Source organism: Sinocyclocheilus rhinocerous, unplaced genomic scaffold (genome assembly GCF_001515625.1).
Source record: "Sinocyclocheilus rhinocerous isolate Xijiao unplaced genomic scaffold, SAMN03320098_v1.1 scaffold457, whole genome shotgun sequence".
NCBI classification, from domain to species: Eukaryota; Metazoa; Chordata; class Actinopteri; order Cypriniformes; family Cyprinidae; genus Sinocyclocheilus; species Sinocyclocheilus rhinocerous.
In genome coordinates this window covers 96,111-111,385 of record NW_015661996.1, presented here as the reverse complement: position 1 = coordinate 111,385, position 15,275 = coordinate 96,111, and the positions used below count along the sequence as shown (strand labels likewise).

At 36.1% G+C, this 15,275-nt stretch overlaps 1 protein-coding gene across 1 annotated transcript in view; it reads left to right on the top strand.

Moving 5' to 3' along the window:
• Nucleotides 1-7,086, top strand: part of LOC107727152 (uncharacterized) — an 8,479-nt gene extending 1,393 nt beyond the window's left edge. Inside the window, exon 2 of the mRNA XM_016536936.1 lies at nucleotides 4,512-7,086. Coding sequence (XP_016392422.1) covers nucleotides 4,513-7,086 — 2,574 coding nt within the window. The 5' untranslated portion in view covers nucleotide 4,512. The remainder of the gene's footprint in view (nucleotides 1-4,511) is intronic.
• Nucleotides 7,087-15,275: the final 8,189 nt, after the last annotated feature.

Genomic DNA, 15,275 nt, shown 5'->3' with positions numbered 1-15,275 from the left:
ATTAATTCATGTAGGACGCCACTGAAGGCCTAGGTCCCAATAATGTGATATTTAGTCCCTGGAATGTGAATTTTACTTGAAGATCCCCACCGAAAAACTTGTATTTTACCCCCGGAATGCGATTTTTACAGGGGAACCCTCCTCGAAACGCGATTGGACTAGTTTTATTGCGAAAACCTGGCAACCCTGCTCATAGGTGCCACCTGCTGTCAGAGAGTGCGTCTCATTCAGATCTGCTGTTTTTGTTTCGTGCAGATGTTTTATGTAGCAAATAAATAAATAACACCTAAAGTCAGACCATTCTGTTTTTGTTTTAAATCCTGAAATTAATCTAAATCAAATCAAAAACAACTGCCCGTGCAGATCGTGATTAAAATGCAGTGTTGCCTCTAATTTCAAATGGCTAGATATTTTTGTTTAAAGCCAGTTTGTTTGTTATAAAGCAAATAGCCAATAAATAAATTTGCTTAAAAATCGGTATCAGAATCCAATTTGCTAGTTAAAAAAGAAAAGAAAATCTGAATTCTGAATCAGCTATGACTGCATCACTAATTAAAATACTAAGTAAAAGGCCTCAAATTTGAAGCACAATCTGGGATGTCTTTTTCTATCAATTCTTCAATAGGTAGATCTTGTCTTTCATAAAGGCCGAGGTCAGGGATCTTGGGCCTAAAAAGGTTGGTGACCACTGCTGTATAGCCACGTTTCAACTTTGCTGAACTCTGTCAGATGACGAGGAAGCCTCCAGTTCTGCGTGCGAGTTCCTGTAAATGTGTTTGTGAGGGCTGTCAATGCAGATGAACAGGAAACACATTGTCACTTTAGAGACTTATATTTTGTATGTGTTTACAGTAGAGGCCTTCTGCATTACTCCTACTGTAAATGTATGCATATGTTCTACATGTTACATCGAGACTAAATTCTAGCTGCACTTCAAATTTAAGCAGATATTTCTCAGAAAATGTCATATGTGTGCCATGTGTGTCCTCATGAATCATAAAATAACAGGATGCTTAAATTAGTCACAGTATTTAATAGATTTAATAGATTCAATATTTATATGCAATGAAAGATAAATTTTTAAATAAAAGACCAATTTTTTTCATATATATATATATATATATATATTGTGTATATATATATTTAGTATTTTTTTTAACTTTTTTTTTTTGCAGAAAAATACGCCTGTTTACCGTTTTCTTTATTTCTTTCTCTTTCTCTTTTTTTTTATTTATTTACTTTCTTTTTACTGAACATTTTACATCCCTAAGTATTTTACATATACAACTGTCCAAAAGTTCAGGGTTTTTATTGAAAAAGTCTCTTGTGATCACCAAGGCTGCATTCATTTGATCAAGAATACATTAAAAACAGTAATATTGTAAAATATTATTACAGTTTAAAATAACTGACTTCTAATTAAAACATTTTTAAAACAGGTCATTTTTTTAAAAGTTGCGTAGCTGCTTGATATTTTTGAAGAAACCATGATACAATCTTTTTAGGATTCATTGCTGAACAGAAAGTTCAAAAGAACAGCATTTATTGGAAACAAAAATTGTTTGTAACAATATAAATGTCTTTGTTGCCACTTTCGATTTATTGTTGAAAAAGTATCAGTGTCTTTCAAATATATATATATTTACAAATATATACAATTTCACTTTTATGTTCACACTGCTTTTTTGCTCAGAGAGAGGAGGCATTGACAGACGAGAAGAGGAATCAGAGATTTTTTTTGGAGATGTGCAGACAGGAAATAGAGAGGAAGTGTGACCCAAAGTAAAGACTTCATCAGTGGCTTTCATGAGCCCATAAGCCCTTCAAATGATGTGTGACAGAGCGTGAGATTATGATCCAATGTGTGTCTGGGGATTGAATCGCATGACGCACTCATTTGTGTGTGCCAAATGCCACTCTTTTTCACCTCTCCAATGTAGTGCTTTAAACATTTAATATACTGGATCAAGCATCAAATAGTCAATATTTATCTCAATATATACTTTATGTGTTCAGAACAACATAAAATTGTCTTTTTAGGGTTTCTTTGACTGACAATTCAACAGACAGACAGATGGATGATATATACATTTCTTTGATATTTTTAGAATGTAGGTGTGAACCTGCAGATTCTGTGAGGACTGTGATTGACAGTGCTTTAGAGATCTTCTGCAAAATCTCATGACTCTAATTCCTGGTGTTCTTGCTGACGGTACAGTTCATGTAACGAGACAAGCATGAACAGTCAATGGCTGCTCAGATATGCTGGAGTCACAAGACACTGAGGAAAGAAACACTGTTCCCACCAAAGTCGAGGTTCAAGAAAAACACATTGCTGCTGTTTCACTTTGTTCGTTTTTTGCAATGGTGAACAGTAACTACACTGTAAAAAAAATCTGTGACATTTACGGTAAAATACCGGCAGCTGTGGTTGCCAGAACTTCACCGTAAAAAAATATGGTAGCAACATTTTAGGTTTTACAGACTTAACTTAAATTCACAATAAAATACCGTATTTCATTAACTGATGTAATGTTAATAAACCAACATATTGAAGTGTTAATATCTGTTTTGAATCACTGTAATGCACTGATAACCACCGAAAACTGGTGGTGATGAGAAAGTTACATGATGAACCAAAGCTCATCACAAACAGCTTTTCTACGAGCTGAGGAGGGCAATACTTTTACATAGAAGTAAGGTTTTTACTGTAGCATTTTTACAGTCTTTTACTGTTAAAATCACAATCATTTTTTACAGTGTAGCGTTTTGTTGTTGTACTCAAGTATTTTATTGCTTAAAAAATGTAATATCTGTATATTTATTCACACATATATTTGTGAATGAATCAATCCTTTGAGCTGATTATTTTCTATGGAATTAATAAATTGCGCTGAATGATTCATTTGCGAAATTGACTGATCTGATTAACAACTCACTGATCAGTGATTCGGTCAGAGTGAGTCTCTTTAAACAAACAACTGAATTGGTCTTGTCCCATTCAAAATGATGAAGAATGAACCAGGAGATCCTTTTTTCTCAAAGCAATCAAATAAAATAAATAAATAAATAAAAGATCCTTAAAGTTTAAGTATGCTCCTCATAATTTATAACAATTTCATAATGAGCTCTAATCTACTTAAGCTCAAAACTTTGGTAAAATATCCTTATGTCATAATGTTGACTTTTTATCTAATAATTATGGCTTTGTTTGTTATCATTTTTTACTTTTGTCTCATAAATATTGAGTATCTCATAATGTTGACTTTTTATGTTAGAATTATGAAGTTGTATATTGTAATTATGATTAGCCAAAAGCATGTTTTTTTTCTTACATGGTGGAAAAATAATCAATTTATATATCAATACTTTTAAGTACATTCAAAAGTAAAAAGGTTATACTTGTATTCAATTGAAAATGACAAAGTAGTGCATTTACTTTTATTGGTAATATTTCAGCATGGTCATCTGTATTTTAATTTATGTATAGTACTTCATCCACCAGTGTTCTTTTAGTATCAATGAGATACTATTATAGTTTTATTCTATTTGAACATTTTGAATTTGTTTTTAATTTTGTTTTCCATTTTCATTTTAATCCTAATTAAAGTTTTACAGTATATTTTAAATATTTAAATTAAGTTTTAGTGGTTTCGTTATGTTTTTGTAATTTAATTCGTTTTTTTGTGATGTTACTTTGAATTTGAATTTTTATTTCAGTTTTAGTTTTATATTTTAGTACATCAAGTTAAACTAAATGAAAATAATGAAATGTTGCTTTGGCAACTAGCTTTATAGTTTTATTCTATTTGAACATTTTGAATTTGTTTTTTATTTTGTTTTCCATTTTAATTTCAATCCTAATTAAAGTTTTACAGTATACTAGTTAAAGATTTAAATTAAGTTTTAGTGGTTTTGTTGTGTTTTTGTCATTTAATTCGTTTTTTTTGTGATGTTACTTTGAATTTGAATTTTTATTTCAGTTTTAGTTTTACATTTTAGTACGTCAAGTTAAACTAAATGAAAATAATGAAATGTTGCTTTGGCAACTAGCTAAAATAAATAACTTTAAGGTTTTTTATATTTGATTTCAGTTAACGTTTATTTTATTTCAAGTAATAGAAATGTTTTGAGTTTTAGTTTTATTTAACTCTAATAACCCTGTCAACCTGCACTTTGAGCTTTTTAGTAGTTAACTCCAGAAACTAAGAGACTTTCCATAAAGTAAGAAGACAAGAGCAAAAGATCAGGTAAAGCAAACAGAACAAGTCAGATTTGACTGTGATTATAAGAATGAGCTCATCTGAAATGACAAGCAGAAACAGACAGTTAGTGAGCATCAGTAAAAGACATAGTTAGTGAGCATCACACTGTGTACAGGGGAGTGAAAGTGTGGAAGAATTTCAGATAAACACTGGCACAACCTGCATGCCAGAGTCATGCCATCATTAACATCCTGTGGTCTGCAGCAACACACTGCCAATAACATCTCTCTCACTTTTTTTCCACAGAATGGGACAAAACCAGGGCAAGGAGGGGGAGCTAGGGCAGGACAACAGCTCTGCAGGACCAGAGGAAAAGGGACCAAGCCCAGACCCCGGGGGGGCTAAAGAGGAAGGAAATCTAACCATTGAAACTCATGGTGTCGAGAACACAGCCGGTGGAGGGTTGGATGGAGGCCCAGGCAGGGAGTCACCATCACCTACACCAATGCACAGTTTGGATTCTCATGATAAGGTGTGCGCTCCCACGGATGGGGGGGCTGCGGAGGGAGGGGATGGCGGGAAAGAGGGAGGAAGAAAGAGTAGTGAGGAAGGCAGGGCTGGACCGCTGGCTCCACAGCAGCTGAATGGAATCGCACAGTCTGACAGTGAACCAGACCACGAGAGAAAAGACTTGGAGAGTACACTAGAAGACCATCAGGGGAACTTTAGGTGTGACCTTCCTGCTAAAGACAAAGTTGAAAGCGGTTGCAAAGGAGAAAACAGGAGTAAGAAGTGCGCTTCACATGCAAAGAACGAAATGGTGTCTGTCTGTGGAGATGACGACAAGCTAAAGAGCCAGGAAGAGGACAGAAAACTCGATTTTGAAGCCACCTGTGATATTACAGGGCCTACCTTGGAGATTCTGGAAGGGAAGGACGTTTCAAAACCACGTGGTGGGGACGCCAACACAAATGTTCACTTCACAGTTCAAGACCAAGCGTTAGTCACTACAGAAAACGTCAAGTTGAAGACCAGCATGACTGAATCGCAAAACAAGAGGCCGATTAACAAGCCCACAACATCACAAGCGGAAACATCAAAGGACATCACTGAGGCAATTGAGCACAGCAACGAAGAAATACAGAAGAAGCTGCCAGAGAATCCAGATAAGGTTGTAACAGAAACGTCAAACTTTGAACGTTCCTCCCCGAAGAACGTCGAAACCCAAGGGTGGTCAGTGAAGGATGTCTACGGAGCCAGAGAACCAGAAACCTCCAGCGCCGAACGCTCGTCCCTGATGAATGCAGAAACCCAGGGGCGGTCGATGAAGGATGTCTGCAGAGCCAGAGAAAACGTTACGGGGCGTCAGCCAACAGATGATGTCATAAAGACCAGATTTACTAGTTCATCTCTGGCAGGTGCGGATTTACAAAGCAAAGCTGTGAGTCTGAGCCCAGAGGACCTCAGCGCCTTAGAAGTGGCATCCAAGTCACCTCGACAAATATCTGCGGGCGAATTCCCACAGGACGAGCTTCAGAAAGAAAGGCAATTTAATGTGGCAGACTCGGAGAGCCCTTGGACCAAGGAACCTTCACTTGGGAGATCACCCGCTGGAGGTCATAAAAATAAAGATGGCATGAGAGAGAGTGAAGAAAGAGAAAATCTGGAATCTGCTTCAAAGGGTCCCTATCATTCCCATGCAAAGAAAACCAAGATAAAAGATCTTTCTCTGCGTGGAACAGAAACGGAAGAGGGTTGTTTTGTGACATCTAATATTGCCAGTGTATGTATGCTGGGTGAAAACAAACCACGGCTACAAAGCTATGAAGATGAGAAATGTATTGCATTCTCGGAAGACATTACAGATTCGAACCCCCCTTGTAAATCTGATGTTCAAGTTATGCAAACAAATGAAAAAGAGGATTCCCCTCTTTCAGTATGCACAGAGAAAAGTCTGGAATGGTTTCTGGCTGAAGCAGCGATAAAACCCCTTCCAGAGACAGTGAAGGATACTACACATGAGATGGATCCAGAATGTTCCTCTTCTGTAAGTGATCCTACAAAACAACAGAGGTTAGTGGGAAACGCTAACTCGGGCGACAAGACGTCATCAGAGAGAAACAAGGTCGGCAAGTCTACTATCAGCTTGCGTAAGGAAACATCTGCAACTGGTTCCATCTCTGAGCTCATTGCTGGTCCTGAGACAACTTCAGGTCGCATAGATGATAGGCCAAGTGTGCACCAGAAAACAGAAGTCACTCTGTCTGGCTCTTCTCAGCTTCAAGAAAAATGTTTTTTGAAGGTTTTAACAAATGCGTCAACCCATTCCACTGTAAGCCCGACAGACGTATCCGGTCAGGTCCGGGATGGTTGTGCTGCCGGAGCTGCATTAACAGACAACGCAGCAAACACATCTGCTGCACAAGATGTGCAACATTCCTCCTCCATGTGCAACCTTATAAGCATGCAAGCTAACGAGAAACAAGATAAACAGCAGAACAAGCGGTCGACAAAAGCAAATTGTCATGTGTTACAGGAGAAACATTCAAGCCAGCTTGACCAAAAGCACGCAATAGAAAGCAGCCCAACCACTATCATGGAAGCACCACAGGGTGCACAGAAAAGACATGTTTCTGATATGATAAAGGAAACTATTGAATTGCAGAAGAAGATGAAGGAGTGGACCAAGCCAGCTGAGGCCCAGGTCGATCTGACCTTAGATCCAACACAGTCTGTGAAAGTGTCACAGATGAAAGCAGCATTTGATCCACCGAAGAAATCACCTGACAAAGCACTAGAGAGAAAACCTTCAGTAAGAAAAGGTAGGAACATTTCTGAGAAGGATGCTATTCATGTAATGCACGGACCCCTTGGTGGATAGAGGGATGGAGCAGAAACCCCTAGTGTTGCATTGTGTTGCTATTAAACCAGACCAAAATGGCATGCTTACAGTACCATATTATTGTATTTTTACATACTTTAAAAAAAGAATCATATTTGCATTGCAAAGCCCTTAAAATAATCATTATTGACGTATAGTCAGATTCTTGTACATTAATGTTGGAGGAACATTCTTAACATAAATTGTTTAAACAATTGTTTATTATTAACCAACTGTATTTATTTACTGGATGTAGGTGTGCAGAAAGTAATGAAATTGTGTATCCCATCCCTGCATAATGGTGCCATCTTGTGGAAATCAACCTCAACATATAGGTTGAGTTAAAAAAAAGTACACCAATATCCAAAATTCGTGTTTATACCTCATTGTACTTTCACCATGATACTATCAGCTTACTAATCGACGACATTTAACGTTTACTGACTTCACTGTATGTATGGCGTCCGCAAACTGGTTCTACAAGTGCAGTCACGTCGTCCACATTGAACTTCATACCTGTTTACGCTCCGAGTGGGCAGGGCTACGATGAATATGTTTTGTGATTGGTGACCTTTGACGCCACTCATTGCTCTTTTGTCTAATCACGTTCTTCGTGGGGCGGGGAAAACGAAACAAGGCGTGGCTTCCGGCGAGTCTCGGACAAGTTGAGTGAGGCAGAGGCATAGAGAGCATTCGCGCGATCAGGGACTGCAGCTGGGAAACTAAAGCTGTCTTTAGTACAAACATAAAGTCGGGCCTGGATATATTTTTCCTACGACAGCTGAGAAGGTAAGAACAGGCGCATACTCGTTCTGTCACGTAATGTCTGTATCACGAAGCGAAGATTGCATTGCTGTGCGTAAGTTTAAGAATCTGTCCATGCGAAGGGATCATGGCAGCGTGGATCAGGCCAGATGGGCTGATCTGCAGTGCTCAAAACGGGGGATTGATTTATTAAATTCTGATATTTCATATCTGAACTGACATGCTGCTAGGGTGGAACATGTAGTGCTGTGATTTGTATGGAAGGATTAGGTAACCCTTTTGACTTTGCCTTTAAACAGGGGTCTGTTTGAATTTTTGAATTAAAACGAATACGAATAGTAATGATATGAAATGTTCGATTTTTCTATTTTAAATTGCTAGTTTAGAATGTTAGAATCTTTCATTTGAAATTGGAATGTTCGAATCTTGGAATCTTTGTTTGCTGATCACATTCGAAGAACAGGGAGCGAGTGAGCGATCACTAAACAAATAAAGCTCAAATTTAACCGCTTTAATTTGCAACCAAAGCCTATGTGATTTTATCTTAATTTTTTGGCAACTTTTAGCTTGCTTTGCTGAAGTAATTTGTTCGAACTGTCAGTCTGGTCTGGTTTGTCTTCTATTCACTGCTCGGAGCAAAAATGAAAGTTTATATCAGTATGAGATAGAAGTGTCAAGCCTTGGAACAAATGATATTCAGAAAATATGCAGAATAATCAAATTCGTTTAATCAATCAATACATATGCGGAGAAAAATGTAGAGAGATTAGTGGCCAAGACGTGTTTAAACAAGTTGGCTGAACTTCCTGTAGGTGTGGATTATCTTGTTAGATCCAAGAGGGTGGATGCATTAAAAATCATCTTTGAAATTTAATACAATGTGATGTCTGTGTGCAAGTTAAAGTTTTAAATATTATGAAATGATCAGCACTTTTGATAAATTATGTTGAAGTGATGATATATTTGAGATAAAGTGTCAAGTCTTACCAGTCTTTAAGAAAAAGGTGTTTTATTCTACATGGAATTGACAGACTTACTATTAATAATACATTTCATGTAAAAACAGAGCTGAGATTGAGAATAAATGCAGGGACATCTGAAAATGTATCGGTTGAAATGAATAAAAACCAGATAAATGTGAACAGAAACTTGCTGAGTGCACGTTCAGTGCAATGTGGTTTCTGTTTAAAACCTTCCCTTTTCCTTAGAAGCACTTCAAAAAAAATGTTATGATGCAAAAAAACAACAAAAAAAGCCAAAATGTTTCTGTAATTTCAGCTGGAAGAACAAAAGTTGTTTGGTTGTCATTGTTCTATTCAGTATGACTCTTAACCTCAGGTTACTGTCTATCCCTGTAATATACTATAAGGCATTTTAGATGAAATTGCTCCTTTGTTTTGAGTTGTTGAGGTTGACTGCTTCATATCCACCCTAAAAGCATTCGTATACTGTCTTGGAGGTTTACTTGTATGTTTGCTTCTTGCATTAACCTTCAGTTATCTCAAAGGAGGAGAACAAGTGTTTGGGCTGCTACACCCAGTTAGTGTTTTAGTGAATATCATGTAGCGTGCAGGGTTTTCTGTGGTTACCCATGTGTCGACCACACTGTAATATTGTCTGGCTTGTTTCGGGTTGACTCACTAACTTGCCAGGCAGCAGGAAAGAATATAAAAATAATGAAACCTCAAATGCTGTGACGTATTGTGAGGCATAAAAAAGTTTGTTTAGAAATCGAAGAAATGCCAGATATGTTTGTATCGACTGCTTTCTGTTTGCAGTATTGCAGACTGTCTGTTTTAACTTTTGGCATTTACAATTCAATTTCATGGATTTATCAGATATATTTTTTTTATAGAACCAGAAGGATGAAAGAACTCATTGTACATGGATAAAAGTGCATTATGGTTCAGTTATAGCCCTTTTTATTTCTTTTTTCAAGAGGCCAGCCTTTGTTCTTGTTTAGTCATTGCTGGTGCATGATATAGCTGGAGGCCACGCTGAAATCTTGACATGGTAATGTTTGGGCTGGCCGTCAGAATGCATCAGCCTGTTTATGCATATGGATGTCATTGCATCGGCTCCTCTGTGCCTGTTTCCTTGTGCTCCTTGGGAAATGGGTCAGGATGCTGGGTAAAATTAGTCAGGAGATGCAGGAAATTGCCGCAAGCCTGGAGAGGATGCAGCTTCGAGAGCGTGTGTGTGTAAGAGAGATAGAGAGAAACAACTGGACATATATAGGCAGGGAGAATCTGTTGAGAGTTTTCAGGAAGTTTTGTTTCCTCTAAAGACCTGACAGTTTCAGGTTGCATTGCACATTTACCAGATAACGTTCTTGTGTTAGATGCACATCCTTTAGGCTGCGTTCATCAGAGTATTGAGCATTACGATGGATATCTCACCATCAGCAGGTATGCAGACTTAAATGCAACCTTTTTTAAGACCATTGAAAGTCATTATACAACATTGTCTTTGCTGAAACTCTCTTGTTGCTTATTTGAGAAAGATTTTCCCTGTGACATTATGATTAAAAACAGTTTTACAGGAATTAACAGGTTAGAAGCATCACTGTGAAGTCTTTTGACATCTCTATCCTTAGTTTGATTGGCTTCTGTTCATTGTTTACCTGCATAGCATTTAGCTGAATAGGCAAATGTCACCTTTTACAAGCTGTAAAAACACATTGAAAGGTCAAGTGTCAGCATGACACTTTGATTCCGAGACTATGGATCTTCAATAGCTAAACAACAGATCCAGATTTTGAGCTCCGTTCTGAATGCTACGTTTCATGGCACTTTATTTGTTGTAAAGTGAGTTTGTGTAGAAGCTTAGCCCACTGGGTTTATAAATCTGAGCATTTAAGCTCAATTCACTGGTTGTAACGTTTAATCAGCATATGTATTCGTCCGTAAAACCTAATGTTTTCCTAAGGTGAATAATGATGTCATAAATCTAATTTAAAACCCATAATTAGGGCTCTATAAAATCAGTTTTATTATTTTTTTCACACATTCTTTTAATTTATTTACTTTTTTTCTTAAATTTGGCTTTTCTGATTAAATATTTCTGGATTCTGTGTTTTATGATTTATTATACATTTATAATCAAAAACTGTTGTAATGTATGAATGCATAGAACTTAATCTTTAATCAAATTAAATTTGAATAATTCCTTTTTTTTTTTTGACAGTGCTGCACAACAGATGTTTACAGTTTAAATAAAAACATGGATTAAAAATAATGTTACACTCCTTAAAGTGTTTTAATAACTGTATTATTATTGTTATTATTTTGAAGTACATTTTACTGTACAATAGGAGTGGGCAATATGGCAAAAATATCATATCACGGTTTTCTTTTTTCAGGAATATCACGATTCGCGATTTTATCATGATTCTTTGCCATGTTGGTTTTACTATTTTGCAAGTTGTCCGAGCAGTGAAGCCACACTAATTTCCCTATTTTAAAAACAAAGCCTTACAAGGTAACAAAATATAGAATAAAAAAGTGTGGCAGATATTTAGGCCAAAGTGGGCGAAGATAAAAATCATTATTTTATATTTGTTATTAAAAAATAAGAACAAATATATACATTACAAATACACATAATATACAAATAAAACAAACAGTGCTTTATTTTTCAGGTACAGTAAGCGTACTTAGAAGTAGCATTCAAGGAATTGAATTAACAAATATAAAAATAAAACACTAAATACATCAATTATACATTGATTCTTATTAAAGCAACTGTATTAAAGTTCTTGTGTTTTGTTGCTTTATTAACATTAAAGGGATAGTTCACCCAAAAAATAATTCATTTACTCACTCTCAAGTTGTTTTTAAACCTGAATGAGTTTCTTTCTTCTGTTGTGGGTAACCAAACAGTTGCTGGCAGTGACTTCCACAGTATTTTTTTTTTTCTACTATCAAAGTCAATGCTACAAAAGCTACTTTTTGGTTACCCACATTCTTTAAAATATCCTCTTTTGGGTTCAGCACAAGAACGAAATTAATACAGGTTTGGGACAACATGTGAGTGAGTAAAAAAATAACAGAAATGTAATTTTTGGGTGTACTATCCCTTTAATGACAAGCGGCAGCAACGTTTAGTCTCCTGCCCCTTTAAGACCTGCATCATCTAATATACAGGCACGCATTAATTTTTCTCTCAACTGTTTACTTTCACTTTAGACACAACCAACTGTGTTATATGTAAACCTTGTGTGTTTTTGACCGTATTAGATGCGAAAGAGAACTTATTCCAGTAATCAGGTGCTGTTTTTTTAGTGTGCGCGCTTCAGCTGAAAGAGAAAGCGCATGTCAGAACAGCATGCGAATGAAATGGCAAGGCTTTAAAACACATGCAAATAATGTACTTTTGTCATTGCGAATAAGTGCAGTGTCCCGTGAGTGTAACTATCACAGAGTTAACATTTGATGTGAATGTATGTAGTGTTATACAGTATATTGAGAAGGTGGCGCCAGAACTGCGCTGTAGCGTGATACTACAATATTTCTTCAAAAGCAGATCATGGAGACATTTTAATCATCCACGATCAAAAATCGTTGTATTGCACACCCCTACTGTACAATAATAATATTTGTCATGATTTCTTCAATTTAAACCAAACTTTTATTTTTGCAAGTTGTAGTGAAAACCTTTGAGTTTTCGTTTGTATCTAACAGTAGTTTTTATCAAATAAAATGGTGTAAAGCTTGTGAAGTGACTTATGGATCAACTCTGGAGATGAAGTTCATGTCGTTATTTAGTGAGACAGCGGAAGCATCATGTGTGTTTGAGTATGAGCGCTAGGTGAAACTCTGCAGCTCATTCATAAAAAGACGAGCAGAAAATGCAGATTTCATATTTAAATAGCAGTCTTTTTACTTTTGATTTATTTGGCAAATTTTGTGACATTCTGCTTTGTTTAGGCTCCTATGATTTCCGCGAAGTGGAAAACGCAGACAGAATTGTGGAATTGTCATAAAAATAAAATTTACTGTATTCTTTACTGTATAAAAATAACATTTACTGCATTCATACTGGAATGCATTGCAATTTGATATATTTTGGATGGATAAATCAAAAGTAGGTCAGTGCACTTAAATCAAAATGCGTTATGGACTAATGTCTGTGAATAATAAGCCTCAAAATTTAAATATGATATTTAACCATTTAAACAGAGTCTAGAAATATTCATATGGGGGAAAAAAATGGAATCCAGAAAAATTAAAACAGAATTTGGAAAAAAAATGAAACTGAATTTGGGAATAAGTAAAATTGATTTCATAGGGCCCTAGGTCTATATATTGTAAATTCCATTATTTATGACTGGGTTCTGTGATTCCGCCCTTGTTTTTGTAGAAATCATAGGACCCAACTTTTTTTTTTGTGTGATAATACAGTAACTGCTATCTGAAAAAGTCAGTCAAAGTCAGTTTTATGTCACTTTTATGTTAGACCTGATTTTAAAATAGTCAGCTGATGTTTTAAGCATTGTAGCTGATAGCAATGGCAGAGATTCTCATGCACTTTCATCTTATGTCACTGTTATGAAAGGCAGCAAAATCCTAGCTGGAATTCCATCACAATTGCCCTCTTTGACCCTGGAGCAGGAAGAGGATTTAGGTGGTGTCATCCCCCTGCTGTATTCCCTGTAGCAAATGGCATTCCAAGTGGCCCAGGCTGTTAGAATCCTTTCATTTATTCATTCTCATGCCATCCAAAACCCGTCGACTACTTTAGCCTCTGTGCACAAATTTCTGATGAACGTTTTAATTACAGTCATTGGACATTGAAACTTCCGAGCTTCAAAGGGCACCCAAAGTGTCATAAAAGTGGCCTAAATGACTCGTGCTGGTTATCTCACTGTAAGTCCACTTTTATTTAGGGATGCACCGATACCACTTTTTCCAGTACTCGCCCGATACCGATACTCCTCATTTTGGTACTTGCCTCCACTTTTATTATATTTTATTTGTGCTTCCATATCCTGATTTAAAGCTTGAAAGTCGCTGTCCTCATTCATTCTTATTGCCTGTTTGCATGGCTGATGAATTGGCTCCAATTTACATATCTAAACCACTGATCGGCTAATGCAAATATGGAAAAACTAAGATTTAAAGTTGTCAGAAAGTTGTGGGATTTATATTACAGGCGTGGCTACCCAAGGTATTCCCTGACTCGAGGACGAATAAATGAACTCTTACTGAAATGCCTGAGGGAACAGAAACTTGCTGTTGATGAACCACACCCTGTCAGACGAGGAAGGAAACAGTATTATCTGCCCACGTAACATGGTTCAGCACAAGCTAGTAAACTTCAGTTTAAGTGTAAGCCACAGTCAAATTGTCGCACGCACAGTCAAAGGTTTTATGAAACAAGCTAAACTTCAGAAAGGAGAATGATAAGGTCATGATTTGTATAAATTAATTGTGGCTTAATGAGTGAGAATGTTCAGTTCAGTTTACCAAGGCTGCATTTATTTGATCAGAAGTACAGTAAAACAGTAATATTGTAAAATATTATTAAAATTAAAAAAAAGTTTTGTATTTGAATATGTTTTAAAATGTAATTTATTCCTGTGATGGCAAAGCTGAATTCTCAGCATCATTACTCCAGTCTTCAGTGTCACATGATCTTCAGAAATCATTCTAATATGCTGACTTGGTGCTCAAAAATGATCAATGTTGAAAACAGTTTTACTGATTAATAGGGCTGTGTATTGGCAAGAATCTGGCGATATTATACGTATCACGATACAGGGGTTGCGATACAATATGTTGCGATTCATTGCGATACTGTAAGCAAGGCGATATATTGGGATATTTCTTATTTTAGGAATTGGATATATTTTTAGGAAAGCTGTCATCTAAAACACACCACCATATGCAAACCTTAGCAAAAAATCAATAGGCCTAAATAAATAAAAATTATATGACCAGAACACAGTGGGATCTGCATTTGCAATAATCAGTCCCTGTAACATTCAATGTTATTGAACCACTTTTTGTGCAGTATGTAAAGGGGGAAATTAAAGTGCTTGCAGGATTATTTAGTTAAATGTATAATATGTATAAAATGTATTTTATAAAAAAGACCATATATATTTTTAGACCCTGCTTTAAAGGTTCACAGTTTAAGTTTACAATTGTAACATACAATGTCATAACATTTTGATCTGAACAAAAAATTACATCTGCTTAATATCGATGAAAAATAAAGTGGTTGCAGGATTCCTAAAGAAAACAAAACAATTGTAAAACAATAAAATAAATACAGATGTTGAACATTCTCAGAACCTTTCCACTTGGATTTCTCAGGTTTTTCAGTTTGTATTTATGTTCTGCGTTTTTTTAAATATCGATATTCCGTTTTTGAGAATCGATACAGTATCGCCAAACAAAATATCGCGATACTCACGTGTA